The 26,585-nt window shown below is 39.1% G+C and overlaps 1 protein-coding gene across 14 annotated transcripts in view; it reads right to left on the bottom strand.

Moving 5' to 3' along the window:
• The window catches only part of IQSEC1 (IQ motif and Sec7 domain ArfGEF 1), a 466,480-nt gene that overhangs the window by 226,474 nt on the left and 213,421 nt on the right, over window positions 1-26,585 (bottom strand). For 7 of the 14 annotated variants that reach the window (XM_077325626.1, XM_077325629.1, XM_077325627.1 and 4 more), the window contains one exon: window positions 14,334-14,378. The exons of 6 other annotated variants lie outside the window; for them this stretch is intronic. In XM_077325626.1, the coding sequence (XP_077181741.1) occupies window positions 14,334-14,378 (45 nt within the window). Of the gene's footprint in view, window positions 1-4,467; window positions 5,044-14,333; window positions 14,379-26,585 lie in introns of those variants that run through there. One more of the 14 variants, XM_077325617.1, reaches the window with a different exon arrangement.

The raw sequence follows: 26,585 nt of genomic DNA, 5'->3' as shown, positions 1-26,585 counted from the left end.
ACTTGGGACTGTCTCACCCTCTCAGCCTAGCCTATATCACAGGGTTGTTCTGAGGATAAAATGGAGAGGAGAATAATGTAAGCCACCTTGGGTTCCTACTGAGGAGAAAGGTAGAATGTCAACAAGTCATTATTAACAACAGCAGCAAGTATAAGTATAGGATTTTTTAGCAATAATTTATTTTGTTATATCCTGGTTTTCCAAAAAATTCTTATTTGTGGTAATTAAGAACCTGCTTCCCTAATTAAGATTCAGAAGTTACCTTAGGGTTATTAAACATCACCTAGGCTAGTAAGGAATCCAAGATTATTTTAGATATAGCTTCTGTTTATTGCCTTAAATGTACCCAGAAAGACCTTCTCCTTGGCATTACTAAAATCTGGCATTAAGCTGGCTCAGATTGGAGCTGTTTTGTGGCAGTGACCGCATGTTTTCACATAACAATTCAAGTTTGCAGGAACAGTGTGAGCTTCTAAAACTAAGGCAATTAATTACATTAAAATAGGAGCACTGAAAAAAGGCAAGAACTGCTGCTCATCTAACTGAGAAGCCAATTGTATATGAAAAGGTGAGCATGAAAAGACACTGAAAGCATACTGTGAAACTTCTTTGAGGCATTAATGTGGATATATGAGCCCCAAATCCAAGATTATTTTGGCAGAATGAGCAGGTCCCTCTTTACGGACAATCTGGGCGTGACACTGCAGTAAGTAAAGAAGACAACTGGGAAACTTGATGGAGCTACTGAGTACCTCCACATCAGACACCTGGATATTTCATTCAGACAGGCATCACCCTTTGGAGTGGGGCCAGGTTGTTTGGCTTCACAGCATTCATTTTGGCCTGTTTGTTGTCATAGGAACATTGGCAGGAGATGGGCAGTCTTAATTTATGACAGTTGTCAGTTTTTATGAACATCATCCACTGGATTCCCACAATTTGTACAACTTTTTAAAAAAAAATTACTACATTTTTTGCATCTGATATCTATGAGCTCCTGATGTACATATTGAATTGTTCAAGATTTATGAGAGCAAACATCTCCCATAGCTTACCTGCCCATAAGGGCCTTTTCAGGGTTTTTTTTAAAAACCATTAGTTGAATACCTTTGAATCATTATAATGCCATTACTCTGTGCATAGTGTTCTCTGAATTCCAAGTTTTACTTTTAAAAAAAGAACTAAGTTTCTATCTTTTGTTGAGGAGATATGCCTTTTACCATATAATTCCACAATAAAAGGGACTTATTTGAAAAAAATGAAACCTGAAATGTCATTAAAGGTAAAGGTATCGCCTGTGCAAGCACTGAGTCATGTCCGACCCTTGGGGTGATGCCCTCTAGTGTTTTCTTGGCAGACTCAATACAGGGTGGTTTGCTATTTCCTTCCCCAGTCATTACCATTTCCCCCCCCCCCCAGCAAGCTGGGTACTCATTTTACCAACCTCGGAAGGATGGAAGGCTGAGTCAACCTTGAGCCAGCTGCTGAGATCGAACTCCCAACCTCATGGTCAGAGCTTCAGACAGCATGTCAGCTGCCTTACCTCCCTGCACCACAAGAGGCTCTATAAAATGAAATCTCATTATAATGACATAAAATATTAAATTACATTTTTTTTAAAGCTACCTGGTAATAAGGGGAGGAAATGGGCACTCTGAAAGAACAACCGCAGGAAAAATGGCTGCAATGTGAATATAACTGAAAAAATTCAAGGTTTTCCACTTACACAGCAGACTTGAAGGGGTTGCTGTGACCTTTCATAAAAAGTTTACATAAGTCAGGTTTGAGAAAGATTAAAGAATAATTGAAGGAAGCCCAGAAGGTACATAAACACAGCCCAGTGTTTGGGGGAACAGGAGAAAACCTACCTCCAAACATCACTGAACTTGGAAAATAAATCACTTGTACACAATACCAGCAACCAAAGGTATTTCTTGTTGGAGGAAGATGGGACACCAATACTTGCTGATTCCTCCTCTCTTGCAGCCCACTAAGCCTCCTTCCAAATTTTGGAGCAAAATGTATGGGTAGGTATGGATGTCTTCAGTGGGACAAGGAATAAACGGAATCATTCCTCACTCTTCTGAAGAACTAAATGGCAAAAGCCAACATCACTTGTCTTGGGATGACAGACAAGCAAGAAAGGAATCAAAACTCCCCATTCTCAATAGCTTTCTTATTTCCATCTTGCTAATTATGGCTCATTCTTTAAATACATGAACAAATGGAAGGTTGCCTCTGGTTGCATAATTGTAAAACAGTGTCTATCTTGCAATCATAATTGCAGTTGTGGGGATTACCTGTGTAAAAATAGTGACATTAAATAATTGTCTATTCTATCTGTTCCACTTAATATTTCTGGTAAGCCCTTGGAGGAGGAGATTGTCTCATGGCTAAAATGCCACACAGTGCTTAACACCAACTCAGGGCAGCTGACCTGCCCAAGTGCCTCCTCCTCCAACTGGCTTGCCTGTCTGTCCAGTGGCGAGCGAATCGCCTTCCGTACCCCATCCCTGACCCCTCCTGCTTCCACTTCCCTCCGAGGCTTGGAGGCTGCAGATCCCTGCCATATGAGAGCTGCCCATGACGGTGAGTTCCTTAACAGCTGCCTGCAGCCTTCCCAGGTCCTGGGGAGAGGAGGAGGCCATCCACAGAGTTCTTCCACCCCACTCACCCCAATCTAGCGCCCGTTGTGTTCCTGAATGTAATGGGCTTGGCCCCTAGTGTTTTTTTTAAAATAATTTTAATTGCTTTGCAGTGGGCAAAACTAGGCTTCATAGAAAATCATTTTTAAATCTTTCAAACATATCTTATGAAAGCCACAGGTTTTATAAACAAATAGCTTTCATGCCACAGCAGTATCAGCAAACAGAAAAACAAGTGTGTCATAGTTCTAGGTGTGAAAGTGTAGGTTAATGATATTAATTACAAAACTAAAGCATGATTCTAACTGCAGCAGTAGATTTTTACTACTTTAACACTTGCATCCTAAGCATTTCAACTAAAGTTTGTTTGCAAAAATGTGTGATGTTACATTTAAGGTACCATTTTCTATTTTTAAAAATAATGTGTAAATACAGTTTATCTTGCTGACCTACAATTATCAGATTTTTTTCAGTTAAACTTACCAAAACTGTTTCCTTCTACAGTGTAAAAGGATAGCAACGGTGTCAACATCACTGTCAGACATAACGTTAAGCCATCCTTGCATTAATTAGGCTCAAAAGTTTAAGGCAGGTAGCCATTTATTTTTCACTATCTGATTTCACTCTCCATTTACTTTGTTTTCCAGTGGGCACCTTCCCAAAAAATTAGATCAATTTCAAAAATTATAACGAAGAATAAAAGTGTTCATAACTGAGCAGCATATTCATTAATGCAGAAGTTTAGTTGCAGATAGTTTCTGAGCTTCTTAAATAGTTTGTGCTTTTAAAAAAGTAACATTTATGTCATCAGTTTCTAACAGTATTTCATCTCAGTTAAGTTACTCCAGCCTATATTTAGCTGAAAAGAAAACTCTTTAAATAATCTGATGACGTAAAGAAGTTTTGATGTGGGTAACAAGAGTTATTGAAATTTTTTTTATTCAGATGAAATAACTATGCAGTAATCAGAATCTAAAAAAGTAATCTTACAGTGAAGCTGTAGTGGAAGCATTGCTGTCACTTTTGATAAATATATTTCTTAAACATGTATAGAACAATTCAAAACTGTGTGATTAATAAAGCTGCACATAGCATTCCTATCAAGCACTTTCTCCAAGATAAAGAGTAGCACTTCTATAAAATATTGCAAAATGTTACAAAAAATTAAAAGCAACCTTGGAGGGTTCCTAATTGAACAATAGGTACATGATTTCTTTATTGAGAAGTTGTTCTAAATAGTGAGACCTCAAAAGATTAGATGAAAGCATCAGGGTAAGTGTAGCATGGATGTCAAATTAAATTGCTTATTTTGCTGATCTATTACTTTGGCAAGAACAATGCATCCAACACTTGGTCCCATTACTGTTGACCATGCCTCACCATCTATCATTTCAGCTTTCTGTCACAGCTGCTCTGATGTGCAATTGCTTCTGTATGTGAAACACATGCCATTCTTTTAAAACTTTTTCCTTGTTGAAACATTAATCTGCATTACATAAATGTTCATAACACTCCAAACAATATCCAGTGTGCAGAGCCAAGCAATTTTTCTACTTGTGGTAGAGAAAAATCATGGGAAATTAAAACAACATTTTTAAAAGTTACTATTTCATTTAAATAAGATTATTAACATCATATCACTTCAATACATAGGCACAAAATCAGCAATTGTCACTATATTTAAAGAAGCAATAAACGTTTGTAGAAATAACTCATTCATTTTCCCACCACACCCCTTTCCTCTCCAAGCAAATATATGTCATAGAGAGTGGGTGCAGCAACTTCCAGGCACCCAGTTTTACAAATATTAAATATTTCTTACCTTTTATAGAAACCATGGAGAGGTTGGAGACATAGAAACTGCCAATAATCCAAGCAAAAGGCCTTTAACTTCAGCATTTTAAAACAATCCAACTGCAGCAAGTGAACTCTCGTTTGCAGTCTTTAATAAAAGAATATCTCACTTCTTAAAGGAAAAAAACCTGATATGACATAGAACAGCCTCTTCTTCTCTAAGGAGGCAGCAGTGTAAGTATTTCCACTGTACACAGCTTTTCATCCACATGGCACTGCACCTGCATAGCTACAGTGTACCACTTTAATACAAAGAGGCAGTAGCACAAAGGCTGCAAATTCATTTACTGTGCTCTTCCCCCTTGATTTTAGCTAATCTTTCCAGACTTTTTCAACATAACTGTGTTCCCATTACACAAACAACTCCCCCATTTTGCCTGTTTCTGGTCATTCCCAAACTGTTTGATAAATAATTAGTGTATATTTCCATTAGAAAGCAGAGGCCCTCTGAAAGCATCCCCAGAGCTCACAGGCAGACATCCCAGTCAGCGGAGTACAAATGCCCTATGATCCCAGCAGACTTAAGATCGCATCATATGGAAACTGCTCAGTTCTGTAACTAAGCTGCATGGAACTTTTTGTTTCAAATCACAGCTGCTCCATTGTCTGCCAGCACCTATGAAAAATGTTGATTTCCTGGGAGTGGCAGGGAGGTGGGAAGTGACAAGTGTGAGGGCAGGTCCTACCCACTTACAAAATAAATTATGGTTATCTTAATCCCAATACACTTTGCCAGTTAGGTCTGTGTGAAGAAAAACTAATCATCTGAACCACATGGTGCACAGTGGGGCACGCTCCCAGCTATAAAAGCTAGCAAAATAAAGGAGATAGGTTGATTCTGGTTGCTACGGCAACAAGAACACATTGATAACATCTAAAATGGAACCCCAATGGCAGTTTTTCATTGGCTTACGGGGATATAATGCATCTGTAACAAGGAATGTGCAGGCACTCATGGCAATCTCATCAGCGAAGAATGAATTCAGAGCTTGGCTAATTAACAGCAGGGAAAAAAGGCAGCAGCTAGTCCTCATTCAGTTACAGTGGAAAGCCAAACCATTTTATTCTTAAGGGAACACAGAAGCAATTAGTAAGGAGGTAATTTGAGAAAAGAAGAGTTTAAAAATTAGATGCAATTTCTATTTAAATCCTTTGGGTGACACAGGGATGATAAAGTAGCTTTCATTTGCCACCCTATGAAAACTCAAGCCATTTGGGTCTCTTATCTTTTAAGAGACACTAAAGGGTCCAGCTCTACATTTAAAAAAATTAATATTCAGTAGTAACATACTACTGAATAAATCCCTCCTGGTTACAATTAGACTATTCAGGGAATAAATATCAAAGTAATACTCAAAGAACGTATGTTTGGGTGATATGAATCACACTTAGACAATCTCTAATAAGTCAACTGTTCCCTCTGTTAAGGAAAAGCTAAAGTTTTTTCCAACAGGCCCTGGAACACTGCCTTAAAAAAAAGAAATTATTTATTATTTATTTAGATTTCTATACTGCCCTTCCCTATGGCTGTGGGCAGTTTACATTAAATATTGTGGAGTGCTTATACATGGAATATTGTAACAATGCAATAAATAACAGTCATGACATAAGGTGGCTTAACATAACATGACAGCCCGAACAGTATTATTAATTCAGATTATTGTTATTCTTTGTCATTTTAAAACATGCCTTTTATGTTATCACCACTCAGGAAGTACAATATGGATTTCTTATTCTTTGTAATGGGTTGGAAGATTTCTACTGATAGAAAGGGTGGGGCAATTTCCCCTCATTCCCTCCTCCTGCAGCAGCCTTCAACTTTTCACTCATTTATTTATTTGGACAATTTGTAAGTAACTTTCCCAGAGGGTCACAACAAAACAATAAAATAATGCCCATGAAACAATAAACAATAAATAAATTGGCCAGTGAAACATTTTAAAGCCAAGGCAATAGAATGCTGTTAAAACAAAAACATATTTTAAATAGATTAGAAACTCTATTAAACCATTAAAAATTAGCTTAGCTGTTCAAACTGTATCCAGAGACACAATTAGTAGACCATGACTTGAATTCTCAAGAAATTGGAGGAAGGTAAGATTTGTGATATAAAGTATGCCAGTGTTGTTTCACTGGGACCCTTGGCATAGCTGCATCCAACCCTACCATTTATGGTTCTAAACATTTCCCATTTCCATTCAAGGGGGTTACATGGAGTTGCAAGGGTGTCCAAGAAATGTATCCTTCCTGTGAGCCAACTTGGTGTAGTTCAGCTTTTTGTTGAGAATTCCCTGAAACATTCTTCAGGCTTTGAGAAACCCCAGAAATGGCACAATCGTGGAGAATATAGTTGGGAAGCATAGCTATATACATACGCACTCAGCTGTATACATACGCACCTACCCTTTCTACCCTCTCCAGGCCCAACATTAGCCATTATCACCTGATAAATGTTTAATAAATTTAAAAACATATAAAAATGAATTAAGTCCCACCCACTCAGGAAACTCTTCCAGGGCTGTCAAGAGCCCCCCAGGGTTTCACAAAACTTGGTTGAGAAAGCATAGTATAGCAGTAGTTTCTAATCTGGAAAGCCAGGTTTGATTCCCCACTCCTCCACATGCAGACTGCTAGGTGACCTTGGGCTATTCACAGTCATGTTAGAACTGTTCTCACAGAGCAGTTTCTCTCAGCACTCTCTCAGCCTCACCAACCACACAGGATGTCTGTTGTGGGGAGAGGAAAGGAAGGCAATTGTAAGCCACTTTGAGACTCCTTTGGGTAGTGAAAATGGGGTATAAAGGCCAACTCTTTTTCTTCTTCTTCATTATATACTTAGGAGCACAAGGAGCCACTTCCTGTTGTCCCTGCCTTTCACTGATCCATAGATCCCTTTAAAAATTACAAAGTAGCATTCTTCTGCAAATTTATATAGTGACTGATGATATCTATAGACTTACACTTTTTCTTTTCTTTCAATATTTATTGCATTAGCCCCCAATACAAAGTAAAGTAGAACTGTCCAACAAAATACATTTGAAAAATAATGAAGAATTGCAGATTTTTTACAGAAAATGCTGAAATACAAAGTCATTATTAAAAGTATATCTAATAAAAAGAAAGGGAGATGACAATCCGGGGACAAATTACAAATGACCCAGAGTGGAGTTTTCATGGGTAGGAGTGTGCAACCTCTCCAACTAATGGTATTTTTCAGTTTCAGGTATTTTGGTATGATATTGGGATTTTGAAATAATTGGGGATGCTGAATTTTTAAGCATTTTAGTTCCCTCTGTTTGGAATGTTTAAAATGGAACTGATCCTTGTGAAAATTAAACCAGTGTCTAGGAGACAGCACTATTTTTACCTTATAGCAACAACAAATATATTTATTTGAAGAGGGTACATTTAGAAGCTTAGCTCTGTCATAGCTTAAGCCTTCACTACTATATGAGAAAGAAGAGCTGTTTTTTTGTACCCTGCTTTTCTCTACCCTAAGAAGTCTCAAAGCAGTTTATAATTGTCTACTCTTCCTCTCCCCACAACAGACACTCTGTGAGGTATTTTTATTATTATTTAGATAGATTGCCCACTATGACCGGACAAGCCGTCTTGTGGCGGGTTGCATAAAAATACCCTACAAAAATACATTAAAATCCTTTATATCCATTAAAACAAGTATCCTGGCACAAAAAGTCTCCCCTCCCAATCAACCAACAATTTTCCCTCCCTGTGCCTCCAGGATAACTTAGGGATGCTGATTCCACTACAGATGGTCTAATTTAGAGGTGCCCATCTGATCTCCCACACCCTGACCTCAAAGAGCTGGCAGAAGAGCTCTTTCTTACAGGCCCTGCGAAACATAGAAAGTTCTTGCAGGGGCCTCAGCTCTTCTGGGAGCTCATTCCACCAAGTCGGGGCCAGGACAGAAAAAGCCTTGGCCCTGGTAGACGACAGGCAAACCTCATGGGAACCAAGAACAACCAGTAAGTTGGAACCTGTAGAGTGTAATATTCTGTAGGGGGCATAAGGCAGCAGACGGTCTATCAGATATGGGCCTTAAAGGTCAAAACCAAAACCTTGAACCCGACCTGGGCCACAACAGGCAACCAGTGCACCTGCCTAAGTACTAGCTGCATAAGAGGCCTCCAAGATGTTCCTGTGAGAACTCTAGCAGCTGCAGTTTCTGGGTCAGGGATAAGGGTAGGCCAGCATATAGTGAGTAACAGAAGTCAATTCTGGAGACATCTGTTGCATGGATCACCATGGCCAGGTACTCTGGGGACACGTAGGGAACTAGTAGCCTCCCCTGGCATAGCTGATAAAATGCCCAGTGGGCTACACTTATGATTTGTGCCTCCATAGAAAGGGAGGAGTCAAGAATCACTCCCAAATTCCTAGCAAAGGGCGCAATGTTAAGTTGCATCCAGCCATGTTCGGTAAACACACTTCCTGGTCTGCCCCCTTCCTCCTGAGCCATAGGACCTCCATCTTGGAGGGGTTGAGTTTCAGATGACTCTGCTCAAGCCACCCAGCTATGGCTTCCAAACATCTGGCCAAGGGTTCCAGGGGGGAGTCCAGATGGCAGTCCATCAAGAGATAGAGCTGGGTGTCATCTGCATATTGATGACAACCCAGCCCAAAGAGTCAGACGGTGCATAAAGATGTTAAAAAGTGTAGGGGAGAGCACTGACCCTTGAGGGACTCCACAAGGAGGTCAAAAGGGGTGAGACAGCTCCTCTCCTACTGCAGCACTCTGCATCTGGTTCTGCAGGAATAGGAGCAGCTACAGAAAGTCTGTTCCACCACCACCCTCCTGTATCCCCATTCCGGTGAAGCAATGGACCAACAGCTTGTGGTTGATCACATAAAACATGGTCAACAGATCTCACATCACAACAATGGCTGTCAAGCTGGCATTGAAGATCATTTGTCAGAGCGACCAGGACCATCTCCACCCCATGGCCAGGACCGAAGCCTGACTGATATGGGTCAAGCACCAAAGTTTCCTCCAAGTATGCTAAGAGCTGATCCACAGCAGCCCTTTCAATCACCTTACCCAGAAATGCAAGATGCAAAATTGGGCAGTAGCTAGCAGGGTCCTGTGGATCCAGCAATGGTTTTTTAAGTAGAGGGCGGACTACTGCCTACTTCGACAACTCAGGGAACCCCCTAGGGAGAGATTAATAATATCCCTGAGTTGGCCCACTATCTGTGGGCCCCCTTCGAGCAGCCACAACAGAGAGGGATCTAGGGGGCACATGGTTGCCCTCACTGGCCCTAGCAACTTGTCCACATTGGTTAGTAAGAGCCATCTGAAGCCATAAACCTTTTTCAGCCTGGGTTTCTGGAATCCCTGAGGCTTCTTAAAATTTCTGGAAGAGTTTCTTGAATAGGTGGGAATTAAATTTTTATATATATTTTAAATTTGTTTAACATTTATTGGGTGATATGATCATATATGACTGCCCTCCCAATGGCCAATGATGGGGCCTGGAGAGGGGAAGGGGATGGACCTGGAGAGGGGGAGGGGAGGGGCTACAGGTAGGCATGTACACAGCTATGCTTCCCAACTGTATTCTATATGATCACACTACTTCTGGGGTTTCTCAAAGCCTGAAGAATGTTTCAGGGGTTTCTCAATGCTAAAAAAGTTGAAAAAGGATAATTTAGACACAGACTATTAAATTTAGAGGTTTGACTGAAAATTGAACACTGTACTTCCCTCCCCACTAAAACCAATATTTGACCAAGTTCAACTACTCTTCCCTGTGAAAACACATTCACACAAAAGAAATAGTTAAGTGTAGTTACAAAAATTTATTGCAAAACAGAATTAGTGAAGTATCTTTTCACTGCATAAATTATTTGGGCCACACCCAAACACACTCTGATATATATTATATAAAAATATAAAGACAATGAAGCTGTAAAGGGCTTGAATAAAATTATTTTTTATTCTTCATTCCTTTCTTCACAAAAAAATTACTAGAAAAATGACTGAACACTAGCAAATCATTTGATCCTTAGGTGACACAAGGTTCAGATTTGTTCAAAGGCATTTTTCTACCCTGCCAACAAGGCATAATGGAGAGTTTGTTTGTCAGTGTTAGTGTTTTAAGTGTGGATTCTGCACAGTTAAAAAGGTACTCGTCAAGACATTTTGACAGCCTCTAATACTGATGATACTGTACTGTGTTGTAAAGAAATGCTAATGGGGACTTTTGTGAACGAAAGGCACAACAATCTCAACATACATACGCTTCATCTTTTCTCTCGGAAAACAAGCAGTAAAATGCATTCAATTTCATGTCACGCTCAGCCTGAATATAAAGCTGGTTTGTTCAAAGGCCATTTTCCTGGTCTGTTTTTTGTTGTTGAATTCACAGGCTTAAACAGCATAGTAACTTTTGGATGTGGTGCAGCTTCCGCATTGTGATGCTCAGTGAGCCACATTCAGCTGTTGTTGTATATTCATTTATGTGATTCAGTGGCCAACAGCAAATGAGAGTGTAGTACTCTAAGCAGACGTTAAGAAAAAGCTATATTGAATAAGCTGAGAAAGTATAGTGCAGCTCCTCTTAAAGGCCGGTTGCCTTGGCAATCAGTGATGCAGAAGAAAGGCTTCAGTAAAATGCTGGTGAGAGAGTTTATAAATACAGCATAAGCTTGGAGCTGGCTAACTCTGGGCTACATGCTAATGAAATGCACTTTAAAAACAATAATGGTGATAAAGAAACTCAGGCTACTCCCCCCCAACCCATTTACATAAAGAAAATGTAAAGTCAGATTTCGTTAATCTTTAAAAAATAGTAGCCACAAAATGATTTTTTCAATGTATTGCTACAGAATTCATTATAAATAAGGTAATTTTAAAACATAATTACTATGATTAAAGGGAGAACAATTAATGAGTTACAGATCTTTTCTACAGCCTATAAATAAAAGAAATGTACCGCATAAAATGCAGATTGAGCAGTATAAAAGCCAAGAAAACATCTGTGTTTGAAACCAAGGACTACAGAGTTTCTTATGCAGAGCAAAAAGTTCAAGACCATCAGAATTAAAACCCCAAGGCCTTTGAGTAAATGTATAATAAGATTATACTTGCATGGTTATGTGAACCTGGCCGCCTCCTTTCAACAAAATACTATTATTCACAAATTTAAAACAGAAATGGGACATAAAGAGACAGAGTACAAAAAACAAAACAAAAGACCAAATACATTTTTGCTTGATAACCCACCTTCATGGTCAAAAAGCAGAAATATATCATATTTCATGGGTCAGTGTATGACAATAGGGATACAGCATCATCTTCCAAGGTTGTCTGAGCAAATCCATTTCCTCTGCTGCCATTTGGTATGGGAAAGAAAAGCCTAAGGGGTTGTATATTTTATTATAAATGATAATTTCTACAGAAATGTATTATTTGTTTGGAGTGACTCTTATTGATGCAACTCAATGAAACACAAACAACATTTTTGCTAGGTTGTTTAATGTTCCAAAACATAATTTAACTATACTATAGCTTTCATTGTACAGTAAAATGAATTTTCTTTTGGTTCTCCAGATATAAATGATACATATACATTTAATTATGCAAAGGGATTCATGAGGGGTTTTTTTTTAGTTAAGGCTTTGCATCTGGAGTTTTAAATATACAGTTTTTATGGCTGGATTTTTTTTTTTTTTTGCTATATTAACTCCTATAGTTACCCTCCTTGGATCCCAACGTTTAGAAGAATGGCAGCCTAGAAATATTTAAAGAATATCCTAAACAATCTATATATCTACATATTCTTGCTGGTGCAGATTTACAGTAGATGGCCACCCAAGGAGGGAGATTTATTTCTAAAGGTAAACTTTTAGGTTTACAAAAAAATCCAAGAAAAAAAAATTTTTTTAACCACTCCCAAACTGCTTAAGCAATGTCTGCACCTGCACAAACATAATAACGTATAGAAAAGATTAGATTTTGTGACACAGCAACCCCAATAATCCTAACAATCCCAATAATAATTGTTAGTGCTAATAGCAGTGTTGAGGGGGTGTAGACAGTGGTGGCAGTGGGAATGAGGACGGAATACAAGGCGGCGGCAGTGATAGAGGGAAGCATGGAAGTGTTGGGGTGTTACTTTGCACCATCTTCTCCAAGCTGTTAGACTGCAAATTCAGTGTAAAATCAGGGTCTCTAAATTACCTAAGTATTGTATAACAATCCAAATGGCATACATATTCTTATATTGTAATTAAAAGTTTATGGCTCATTGACAGTGTGTTGGATCCAAAGGGGCATTTCCCCTCCTACCTGTCCAAAGCTTGGGTCTATTACACTTGTAGCTTTGATCCTGCTATGGCTATCCCATGGCATCCTTGTAATGTGGAAGGCTGGGGCATATGCAATAGGGTCACCTTTGCACCTGAAAACTGAAGTAACTACACCTGGTCCAAAATGCTATGGCAAATTACTGACAAGAAAATACCACCATAAATTTATCTCTAAACATCTTGTAAGACATGCATTGGCTCTTGGAACAACAGAAAAAGCAGGCTTTGGAAATTTAAAGTTCTAGAAGGCCTGAGTCCAAGATCTCTTGGGCACTAGCTGGTTCCATATGATCCACGGACCTGCCTTTCATAAAATGCGCTTTGTAAGTTCTTTTTTGGGCCCCTACTTAATGAGGTCAGAAAGGTTTCCACTATCTTGGCATTGGACAAATATGCACAACCGAATTGTTTGGGCGGCGGGGGGGGGGGGCATTTTTACAAAGGACTATATTATAACAGAAAGATCTATAAGATATATAAGGGAAATGGCCTGTGGAATATACTACTGCATATAGTAAATACTATCTGTTACTGTGTATATTATCCTACTGTGAAATTTCTGCAAGGTCATCTTGATACTCAGTTTGGCTTCAAATGTCCTTCATCCTTATCCTATTACATTGCTTACTGGATGTCCCATCCTGATGACTGCATTGATTTACGTTGTGTAATCTGCCTTGAATCTCAGTGACAAAGGAGGACTATCGATGATATAAATAAATAATTCTGCCATGATAGGAAACTGGACTGGTAATCCCTCCCATGCTATGCTTCCAGGGTTTCACAGCAAGACTTTCACTCCAATCCAGCTCTATTTATACACAGTCATGCTCAACCACTTCATAATACAAAATAATAGACTTCTTAATACTGATGTTATTCATCTGCACTCTGTTGGGATTGCACTCAAACAAGCATATCCATATAGATTCTGTCCCAGAGACTCAGCCCTAAATGATCATGACCACAGTACCAAGAATTGAAATCAATCTCTGATTCAGTTTCCATTAAAATTGTTGTGGTTTTAAACAGACAAAACTTTCCAAACTCTACAGTTACTCAGAGGAAGTGTCATGCTTTCCCCAACTGCTACATGCTATTTTAGTTCAGGGCATCATATACTCTAGTATGATAAATTTACAGGGAAGAACTCACTTCAAATGGTCATTTAGTGTCATTTCAAGATGAATACAATCCTTAAATATAATATGTTGTAATATCTCTAGAGTCCTTTGATATGCCTCCATAGGTTGAAAGGGCTAGCCTAATCCACTCATCTGTAAATTGCACTTCCGTATTAGGATACAGTTGGACAGACAAAGCAATGTCTAACTGAGGATACAAAGATGTCATAAAACAGAACCACATATGTCAGAAAGATGTCAAGAATAAATATAGGATCACAAGATAGATAACTGTGAGATATGTATGTGCTACTTGATATGTACTGAGCATGAGCTAACTTTGCCTGTTTTTGCTGTAAAAAAATAATATGTTGCATACCTGAGTGGCTCGGTTGAAAGACTGCTTCGTGTTTCCAAGGAGGCCCTGAGATAGTTGCAAAAGAATAAAATTAATAATATTAACATATGACAAGCTTACAAAAGTCGCCATAGTAAGCTTCTGGTGTTATTTTTGAGGAAACCTGATCTGCAAGTTCATTTCAAGAAAGTGAGGTATATGAACCATATAAAAAGGAAGCTTTACACATGCCAAAGTAGTGCATTAATTAAATAAAACAGTTTTAGTATAAACCCATTATTTTAATTCTTAATTTAGCAATAAAACACTAATGGCAAGCCTTTGTACAAATATATATTAGTCATGTTCACTGTTCTTATTATTAAGCAATGAAGAAAATGTTTGCATGTACAATTAAATATGGGTGTTAAAATGCTGGCTTAATCTATTGTGGCCAATAATAAACTGAAGAGAGCCACTAACTAGTGTATTGCAGAAAGGGAGGGGGCACCTACTGAACCTGGTTGAACTTGTAAACCCAATCAAATTACAATTTGAAAACATTAAGATCATAAATTGACCTAGAAATATCCCAGCATTTAAGGCAAATTATATATGCCACTAGCAAGAAAGTCTGTGCAGCCATAAATGCAGCAGGTGCTAGTGGGTGGTGAGGGAGGAGGAGGTGGTCATGGGGAGAGGCAGCGCTGGCAAGCCATGGAGCAGCCTCCCTGCCCCTCCCACACCTTCCACAGCCAAGGAGGGGCGAATGCTCGGCGGCCTTGGGGCTGGTGCTCCTCGGTGTTGCCACCACTGCCACCTCATAGCCTCTGGTGGTGCCTTGGCACAACCGCCTCACCTCCTCGGAGCCTCCATCACCACCTCGCAGCCTGCGCCATCTCGCCACCTTGCAGCCTGTGCTACCTCTCCACCTTTCTGGCTCGGCTGCTGCCTAGGCACCGCCACCAGCCGGGTGGAGTGGCGGGCCGGGCAGGGCTTGGCAGCAGCTGGGGAGTATGTGGCTGCGAGGCAGCACACGTTCATCGCGGCCAGGTTTTGGGGCCAGGGGCTCCAGGGGCTCCAGCTCTGCTGGCCCTTGGAACGGAAGCAGTCTCTAGACACCCGGAAAGGGCCTGGATACCACTCCACCCATAATGGCTCTTCTCGATTATATAGAAGATCCACTATGTGGTACAGATTAAGTATAGCTTCTCAGCCAGTCAATTATTCTAGAGCCAGCTGTCTAGTCCTAGAGTATGAATGAGAGGGAGTAAAAGAGTGTATGTGTGTTAGAGGGACATTACAGGTGCCACAAATACGGTTCATGAGTTATTTGAAGTCCAAAGTGAGGCCTCCCCCTCCCACTGCCTGTAAGAACATCTTTTTAACACAGGGCCTTTGTATACCTTTAAGCCATAGGGAGAAGATAAACTATAAATAGACGAAATTGCATAACATAAAATCCTCTCTTTTTATAGCTGGTAACTAGAAAGAACATCTTGTGGATTCCTTGCCTCTTCAAGGATGATATCATCACTTTTATGTTGCTTTATTCATAAGGAACAACCAACTTTAACTGAAAAACAAATGTTCTTCTGTCTCCATAGGTATCCATGACATTGCTTCTAACCCTCCCACACAATTGATGCTTACCTTGGAATAACTGCATACCTTTTCGCCAAAAACATCATTAACATCTTCCTCTATCCCTCCAACCAAACACTAGTGTAAAAATACCATGTGGAATACTTCCAGAAAAGCAGCCTAACTAGTCTGTTGCAGCAAGATTACACAGAAGTCTTAAAAGACTTACAACGATTTATACTAGAATAAAACCTTGTTTGGCTTTAAATTACCACTAGATGGTTGTTTGTTTATGGGAAATACTATGATTCAAATCAATTTAAAGTGAACCCAACACTGCAAGGTCAGTAAAATTACAAGAAATGAAAACCAGATAATCTGTTCTCTTTCTGCTTCTGCACAAAAGGAAACATCAAAGGTCTTTTGAAGTCGCTGTTCAGCAGGGCCTTTAGTTTACAGTATTTTTGAGGGCTTACTCCCAGATTGGGGGCAGGGGCTTGGAGAGAGGAGCTTGATGCTTTCTAGACTCTTATGCCACAGCACTTTAAAATGTTTTTGAATCATAGCATTTTCTATAGATTCAAATGAGTAGCCGTGTTGGTCTGAAGTAGCACAATAATATCAGAGTCCAGTAGCACCTTTAAGACCAACAAAGATTTATTCAAGGCGTGAGTTTTCGAGTGCAAGAAGAGTGCTTGCACTTGAAAGCTCACACCTTGAATAAATCTTTGTTGGTCTTAAAGGTGCTACTGGACTCTGATTTTATTGAGCATTTTCTATAGTTCCTGTATGCTAATGTGTAACTGGAGGTATGGAAAAGTTAAGTGATCTGTGGGTTAAAGAAACTGTAAACATCATGACCTGCTTGGGGAAGGCTCAATGCACCAGGTAGGAACAGTAATCATTTTCTCTCAGCCTATCCTAGCTCAGAGGGATGTTCTGGTGAGTATAAGATAACAGGAGAGAATCTGCCCCTGCTGGTGCAGGAGGATCCAAGTCTGTTGAGAATCCCTGGAAACAGAAACCACTGGTGGCACAGGAAACACAAGTTGAAAGCAGCCCCTTCTCACTGGCTCTTATACTTGGCATAATTCTGACAATGAAAATAAAAGATCCTGAAAGCATTTCTAATAGCCTGTTTGCCTTTGACCCTGATCAGATACACCAGGCTAGCCCAATCTTGTCAGAACTTGGAAAATAAGCAGGGTTGGCCCCGGTTAGCATTTGGATGGGAGACCACCCAGGAAGTCCATGGTCACTACAAAGAAGCAGAACAAATTTAGAGTCCAACAACGTTTTATTTAAGGTATGAGTTTTTGTGTGCACACACACTTCCTCAGATACAATATGACAGAGGCAAGACAATAGCAAGCCACGTCCGAATATCTCTTGTCTAGTGCGGGGGTGTTTGTAAGCTGGCTGTCACCTGACATCACTTTACACTCAGAGACCCTAGCCTTAAAAAAGGAGACAAGTAGATTTTACTCTAGGAGAAATTAGTTCAGTCCAACATGGATCTTTGCTCAAGAAGAAATAAACCAAACAGTCTCTCTCTTACACAGTTACATAGCCTTCCTCTATCAGACGCACCTGAAATAATCACAGAAATGAGATATGAGTCCTTGAACTGTCAGGGGAAAAAAAAAAACTTGACACAGGCTGGCCACATGTGCAACCTCACTAACATTAGCTGTCTCAATTCTTTCAGTGTGCCACATGGAAGAACCCCCTACAGACTTCAAAAGCAGCTCTAAAAACACAGAGGGACCAGAGACAGAAGCACAATGTGAATTAATTGATCATATCAAAGAAAATGTTAACTGGGATCACTGTGATTTACATACACACTCACACATGCACAGATGGGCAAATTGCCTCTTTCATCTTTAATATACTCAGTATGGATAAAGAACGTCTGCACAGAATAGGGAAACGTGCCAATTTTTAAAATTTTTAATGTTTATTAAGCTTCAAAGTTAGCCAGAGAAAAGGAATGAAACAATACAATTGAAAAATGTGTAGGAGAAGCTTGGACATTATATTTCTCAGAGAGTTCTTATGAATTAGACAACATATTAACCGTTGTGTTGTAGCTTCTTCCTTACTTATATGAGAAATCTGCCTTTCAGATTATTCTGCTAGATACCAGTATCACATTCTTTATGTGAACCTTGCGGGCTCTGACATTTTTTTAACAACAGTGATATCATTACGATTATCGTTATTTTATTATGCTTCTAAACAAGACTGCATTGAGTCTGTTTTTTTTCCTTTCTTTTTTGGAGAAAGACAGGCTAAGATATAAACAAACATAACAATTTTGATAAAATGTACTGTAGGTTAAAATTTTAAAGGATGACAATATTTTTTGCTTTCTTACTAACAATATTTACACTCTGATAGTAAACATTTATACTAGCAAATTTTTTCAATGCTTTGCAATAATGTTTTAAAGCAATGAATGAGCTTCATCACACTTTCAGAAACTCATTTTTTGACATACCTGAAGCCCAATTCATATATTAGTAAAGCAAATCTAGTTGAATGTAGAATCACACTGGGAAAGTTATACATGGGAGATTGCAGCTTGCTTCTATACTTCAACAGGTTTTGACTACATATATACACACACACACACACCAATTAGATTTTGAAACTATAGCTCTAATGTCATAAATACTATTTAATCCAACCTATACATTTACCATTTTGATGATCCAGTTATAACTAGGGTTGTGCAGCATATTGCAATTTAAGAAATAGAAGGCATACTGGTTTTAAGAACTCTTGGAAATACTGCTGTTGTATTGGGAAGATTTGTTGGGTTAAGGTTGGATTGATTGTCTGCTCATTGTTCCCCACTGCAGACTTTTTGAGTAGTATTTTTAAACAAATGGAATCAAAACATCAAAGAAGCTAGTCCACCCTCTCTTTTAAAGACTCCTCAAATTTCAAGTGGATTAGATTAAAGGGTTAAATTTTACAGTCCCCTGGATAATGTACCCTTAGCCAAACCATGGGAAATGTTGCAGGTTTTCTGCTAGGTTTTTTTTTTTTTACTCCAAATTTAGTAACCATAAATAGACGTAATCTTTCCAGAGTGCTTGTCTAGTGATATGCCCATCTGCTCCACTGATCACACTGCAGAGCAACCAGACCATAAATATTCAAACCTAAAAAATGAAAAATCCAACATGACCCCAAATCGCTATTTAATCTGCAAAAGGATGGTAATCCACTAAATGGAAGGCAATTAGAAAAGCCAACGAGCCAAGAAAAAATCCCACAATGCCAAACAGAAGATCAAAACAACGTATTGAACCACACAGAACCTGAAACAAGAAAAAAGATACCTCTCCCAAATTCCCCCAGTGACCAAATGTTGCCCCCTAAGTAATCATTCCCTGGAGAAAGACATGGAGGAAATTATTTTTAATTACTATTATTATTTTATTTCTTTGCCACCCTTCCCTATGGTTCAGGACAGCTCAGAAAGTTTAAAATAGATATACAGATAATATAAAATAAAGATATCAGTAAAATTACAATTATAATAATTTAAAATATATAGTTCCCATTCCATTCAAACAACTCCTATTTCAGGGGTGGGTTTGGGCAAGGAAGCCAACAGATGTTAGCATTAAATCCTGGCCTCAACCAGTTAAACAGCTCTGTCTTGCAAGCCCTGTGGAAAGACTAGCTAGTAGTAACAACAAATTAATCAGACCAGTCTGTCAAGAAGTGCCATCTGGACAGAAGCCATCCAGTAAGAAGTGTAGCATAATTCAAGCAAGGTATTTTTTCCAGGACACAAGAAGCAGTGAGTGCAGAACACATGCATCATGCATGTGGTGCCAAATGGCCCATGTAATGGAGGGCTGCAGTTTAAAATTTCTACACCAACAGTCTATCATCTTCCAGTATAGCCTACCTAATCCACTGCTGGGTGACACTGGACTACTTCTGAATCAGCAGAATTGCTCAATCTAGATTCTAGAAATAATTGTTCCTCTTAATATTTGTGAAACAGCCTAAGGAGTGGAACATGTCCTGGGTGTCTGAGTTGGAATAGGGCCCTGCCCTGTAGCTCATGCCCTCCGTCCCTGGGCTCTAGCCTCTTTACTTTCAGATGCGCCTCAATGCCTGGAGCCAGCAGCAGGTAAGGGGAGAGGGCCCTGGGTGGTGGAGGGCCTGCTAACAAGTGCCTCCCGGCCTGCTAGGCAGGGCCTGCTAATGAGCTCTGTCCCAGGTCTGCTATCGAGCTGCCCAGCCCCTGCCCACCCCACTTGATTTGGCTGCGAGCTGTCCAAGCAGCCCAAAGCCACCTTAAGCTGCCTGGCTGAGCCCAGGGGGGCCCTTTCAAGAAATGATATCAAAAGCAAATGTCAATGAGGTATCCATCAATCCCTGCATAGCAGACACACTGAATTCTCCAATGTTCTTTTCCTTTCCTGCAACCCCTTCTGACATCCAGTAGGGTCATTCTAGGGATACATGTGGAAGAATAGACATGCATGTCAGTGGACTGGAGTCAGAAAGCACACGGAGCTGATGTCCTTTCCTGAGTAGAATTGTGCTTGTAAAAGAGGAAAGAGTGATTATACCTCCTTGTACATTCTGATTCCAGCACCCCCAACTACTGCAGTTATTCCTTAGCACAGGTCCCACAATCCATGTAAAAATCTCTCCAGGAGACTGGAAAGGGCTGCAGGGACAGAGAGGGATGTAGAAAAAGTCTGTATTACTTGCATGAAGTAGTTGGATACACAATAAGGAGCTGAATTTCTGATCTTCAGTTCTCATATAAAATATAAGAGTCTTGAACTTCATTTAGGTAGAAAAAATATTTGTTCAACACATCCTCAATAATGCATTACTATTCACTATTCCTAGACTCTGCTGAACACATGGGGGGACCTGGAAACTGATTTGAGGAAATGTCTTACATGTCTTCTACAGGCTCTTTGTTAACTTGACAATTGTAAAGGATGAACTTAATTTACTTACAATTAAGTTTCATTTAACACAGTCTTCATCTGGAAGTGTCATCTGGTCTCTGAATACAGTATTGTTTTGACTTCAACACAATATTTAAAAAACTGTATTAAGAAGTTTCCATCTTGTTCTTGTAATATTTAAATTCTCCCCCAGCCTCTTTATGGAATGGCAATGTGTTGTGCATACTGAAACATGGTAATGAGACACTAAGTCGTACTGATTAGCTGATAGCCATAGTACCCGATTATGCAGAATGACACTAAGCATGTTTATGACCTTAGGGATTTAGAGCACAGCCACAAAGTAGTTGTGTGTAACATTATTAAAAATAGCAAATGTTCCTTCTGAATTTAGAAAAGTACATGCTCTAAATAAATTAGTGATATCCCATTTTCCCTCTTAACTATGCCTCAATTGCGGGCAAAGGTTTGTTTATGGGTTTCAGGCAGGGGTTGTTAACATTTGATAATTAAAGTCTCAAACAACATCAAAATCCAAAGCAAAAGATCAACAAGCAACAGTATAAGAAAGCCTAGGTGTATAAGTAAAAATATACAACAATATAACATTTTGATAACCCATTAATTTTCTGCAGCCTGGTTGCGGTGAGAATAATTTAACAATAAGTAAAAATATACACAGGAGCACCCTGAGCAATTGTTCTAGTACAATGACACATATTCAAAATTGTTTCCACTTGCATTACTGGCAACTGTTCAGCTCTATTATTTCTGTTTATGCAAGGCGAGTCTAAAATACCCTTTAGTCCCATAAAAATTGTTGCCTGTCATTCCCTTCACATAAAATTTCATTTTGTGGAATGTAAGGCAGGTACCTCTCACACAAATGGCATGTGAAGCATTTTACAACCACATCTAGCCACTGGAATAAGTCAAAGGAATATACAAATAATGTAGATAGTAACATCTGCATATCTCCTCTTAATGCTGCTTTCTGGTAATTCCATTAATTGATTTTCTCTGGGTTTTTTTTTCTAAAATGGGAGGGTTTTTTTTTTAAGTTGGAAAACCTGCCAAAGTAAATCAAACCACCTCCAGTGGTGAAAAACATATGCCAGTTAATCCCTATTCCAAATAACCTTCTATCATACTAAAACCAAAGCTTTTGCTTCATTTCTTTAAACATTTAATCATTGGTGGAGCCAGGTTCAGGGATATGAACCTTCTAGGCTTGCTGCATCAATAGCATCCCATCAAAATAAACAAGATACAAGATGCAAATAGTTACCAGAAATATCAAGCACAAAATTTTGTGGTTTGCAAAGTTTTGAATAACCAACAGATAACAAACTGAAAAATAGATACCAGAAATCAAGGTTAAATCAAACACCACTGGAGTCCATATCTTTGTCCTCACAAGGGAAATGATTAAGCAACATTTGAAAGTACCAGAAAAGGCAAACTGCTTGAAAAGGCAGCTTTATTTTAAAGCAAATAATAGGGATGATTTTAGATGCAGCACCTGAGATTTTCACAGCTATCCAGATTATTTGACTGCCAAAGTCCATGAAAGAGAAGGTCAGAAAAATAATTATAATAAATTTTGATTTCAAAAAACTGGTTATAGTTCTGTTTGCACCAAAATGATAAGAGTGATATCTATATATTACAGCTTAGCAATGCAGGACTCGTAAAATAATAAGGAAAAAATCTAAAAAGAAATTACAGAGCACTGGTAACAAAGGAAAATCACCAGCATATGAGACATGAAGTTGTCTAACAGACAGGGTCAAAGGCTCCCTGCAGCTGACAAGCCATACATTTTGAAACTCCTTCACAACAGGGAAACTATTCTCCTTTGGCGTCTACTACAAAAACAGAAAAATAAGAGGATGGTAATTATATGGAAGGAGTTAAATTGTTCTGAAATAATCTTTTCTTCAAATGCAGCCAAAATATCCCCACCCAGCCCAGACATCGTTTGATTTATTTCCTCAATGATGCTTTTAAATCTTTGATATCTGAAAAGCAACAACTGGGTTGTGCGTGTAAATTGTCTGGCTTTCCCAGTATATTATTTTGAAAGTCACCAGGCATCACATGTCCATCTCTGTTTCCTGGGTTTGAGTAAGCTTAAATTGTAGATAAACTTCTTAACCACTTTCATAATGCAGTAAACAGAAAAATCTTTTCTACATAAAACCTTGGTATCATGGAATTATTAACCACTCACCAAACAGCCGAGCATATGTGTTCAACACAACAATCGTGACAGCGGTTTTGTACAATTAGAGTGAGATCCATGAGAGTAATGAAGGATACAAAGAATAGCTAGACTGGATTAAACCAAACTGAATGTCTCGCAGAGTAGGTTAAGACCTTGGAAGGGTTGTGAGTGTCCCAATAGCCTTGCTGCCTGAAAAGTAAGAGACCACCAGTGACTTTTATTAGTTGCATCTGGTTTGGCAACTCTTCCCTTTCTGTTAGGCCATGCAACACTAAGACCATTTCCACACTGGAGACTTCACTGCCCTGGCTCCCATGCAGGAGCACAAATCTGAGGTGGATGAGGTACATCAGGACAAATGCTCTCCCATGCGGGAGCAGGAAGAGGCAGGACAATCTGCCCCAGCTCAAATTCTAGCCTGCAGCTTGGCACGAAGCCTCAGGTGTGGAAACAGTCTTAATCCATGCTTTTATAACCTTGTAGTGCCCTGAACTGGTTCATATAATTCCCTTACAGGCAGGACTCAAAGGGTTGCTGTTCGAGACTAGTTGTCATCAGTGTGGAACTAATCACGTGGAGATTCACAGAGTGCCATTCTATCCCCCACACTTTTTGATCTCTATGTAGAACAAATCATTTGTAGCTTTGGGGTTGGATGTCATCAATGTGTGTATGATACCTGACTCTATACATCCTTAACCTTAACAGTGCAGTAGAGGTCTTAAATAACTGTGTGGCTGCTGTGGTAAATTGGCTAACAGTGAGCAAACTGAAACTAAACTTTCAAAAGACAGAGACAATATTGGTTGGGAAGATGGAGATCTGAGAGGACATTGTACTCTCTACTTTTGATGGAGTTCAGCTGATCCTGCTGACTTAGTTTAGCCTTGGCATTATACTGGACCCAGTGTCATTACTAGAGAAGCAAGTTAAAGCAGTATCAATAAACACTTTCTTTCATCTGAGCCTAGCCACAAAAATGGGGCCTTACCTAGATACAGTTTATTTACCCACTTGGATCCAAACCACTGTAACATAAAGGCTAGACTCCTGTAAAGCATTGTATATTAGTCTCCTGTTAAAATAAATGTAGAAGTTCCAGTTGGTACAGAATGCTGCGGCTTAGCTATTACAGGAGCTACATGGAGCATACATATTACATATTACTTCTATCATCCAGCCTGCCCATAAATTACCAGGCTCAACCAAGATATTAGCTAACACATACAAAGCCTTTCATGGCTTTGGACTCTCATATCTGTGAGCCCACCTCTACCCTACATTCTACCATGACAGCTTCACTCACTGGAGCAAAGCTTCTGCAGCTACCAGCCAGCAAATGGTCAAAATCAACAACTGCCCATATATATGCCTAATCTGTTGTAGGCCCCAGTTTATGGGATGACCTACCCAAGGAAGTCAGGAAGGCTCAAAGTCTCCTGGATTTCTGCATAATATGCAAGACTGAATTATTCAAGAGGACTGTTCTATGCAGGCAATGGAGGTGCATTGTACTAAATGTTTCACAAAGTTATTTGGATGTTCTACAATCCTAATTCCTATTGCAATCTTAATTGAATGTCTCATTGTGGACTTGCTCTGTGTAATCTGCCTTGAGTCCAAGTTTGAAAGGTGAACTATAAATAATGCATAAAACAAATAAATTACTATGATGTGCTCTATATTTGGTTGTCCTTGAATACAACCCAGGCTCTAGTTCAGACTATGGTAGCCCAATTATTGCCAAGAGCTAACTAAAAAGACTGTATCTTGCTCATCTTGAAACAGTTACACTTGCTAATTATGTGTTTCCAAGACCAATGTAAGGTGTTGGTTATTACTTTTGATACTTTTCATAGCCTATGATCAATGCTTCCAAGCAACTTTACCTATGTGCTCACTAGTGACACCAGATTGTAACAGCTGTGATTGCAGTGGAAGAATTCCAAGCACATGGCCTTAGATATCTCTTTGTTTAAGTGAGGCTGCGACCCATTTCCTTTTTCTTAGGAAAGAGAAGGATCTTTGCTAGCAAGGAAGAAGGAATCTTCCATTAAGCGCTCAGCTCTCTTTATCTGCTGACACATGAGCATGTAGTTCTGTGTGCAGCCCAGCTATAGGGGCTTGCAGTGTGTTTTCCTGGTAATTACTTTGAAGCTTTGGTGCACTGCTTTAGTAAGGAGACCAAAGCAGATGAATATGATATATTTTCATGTATAATCTTTCTAGTAAAGATTATTCTTTTTAAACCTAAAAGCACTGTGACTCATCCACAAAAGGTAACCAATAATTGCTCTGCAATTCTGTTTTTCTGTTACTTTTTCTGGAGGGATCTAAAACTAAGCCTAGACCAAAAGTCCCAACAGAAAGAGAGTAACCTATGGGGCAGTGAATTGTGTTTATTAATTAAGGTATCCTGCATTGCTTTATAATAACAGGTGGTACCAGTTCCTTTATTTCTCCACAGACCACACACTACACCCTGTAATACTCACGTGAATCCTCAATCCCATAAACAGCAATTAGGGAGCATAGCTGGTTACAGCAGGAAGCTGGATATAAGAAAGTTCTTCTATAGTTTTGCAATAATAATGAAGGTATAATAAAATTGTACAGTACTTTGTAAGTAATAAACCTTAATATCTGTGTTACTTTAAGATATATAAGAATCTGCCTTTGAATTTGTGATAGATGGGAAGGAAAGACAAAGTTACAAAGAAGGAAGCTTGACAGTTTCATGGTCTGGTGGTATTGATAGGGCTCAGCTGACAGTTCACTGATTAACTAAGAACAAAGAAGTGAAAAATTGCTTTAATCAGACTCTTCATGCCTAACAAATATGTTAACTTGCCTGAAACATCTGCCATGTTTAGAAAAAGTCCTTTGCTATTGTACCCCCGTCCAATTCACAAAAAAATGAAATAAAAAATACAGCACATTAATATGGATTGCAACTTTTCTTTACCATACAACTAGTAAAGAAATTTTTTAATGGATAGAAGGCAAGTATTTTGAAGGAAGTTATGGGATGTCACAGTATATCTGAGGGTTCCATATAGCTAGATACAATATCAGCACTCTTTCAAATAGCTGACTGGAACACTATCTAAGGTGTGTTTGTCATGCAATATCATTTTCTAAATCAAAACACTTGAACAGTGAAGTAAACATTGTTTCTGAAGCTGCGCTTATTTCAAAACATCTCACATCTACTTTCTGGCTACTTCTAGTACAGAATACAATTGTCAGAAAACCTTGCATCTTTCAGTATTTCACTTGTTAGTTCTCCATCCCTGAGACAGACGAGACTCCTTTTCTCCATACCCAAACCTTCAGAAAAGGTGTTTCCCCCAAAAAAGTCTTTAGGAATTTTATATTGCAACATGTATTAAGCTTGCTCTTGTTTGAGAGAAAGATCTGTAGGGTGTTGGACAGGATAAGCTGTTCAGATTTTGCAGGCACATAAGTAGACAAAGCAGTGGAAAAGGCATATCACATTTGTTAATTTTTAAAAAAAAAATCATA

This window comes from Paroedura picta, chromosome 3, assembly GCF_049243985.1.
Source record: "Paroedura picta isolate Pp20150507F chromosome 3, Ppicta_v3.0, whole genome shotgun sequence".
In the NCBI taxonomy this organism is placed as follows: domain Eukaryota; kingdom Metazoa; phylum Chordata; class Lepidosauria; order Squamata; family Gekkonidae; genus Paroedura; species Paroedura picta.
Note: the sequence above shows the minus strand (reverse complement) of the source record. Positions and strands in the feature narration are given on the sequence as shown.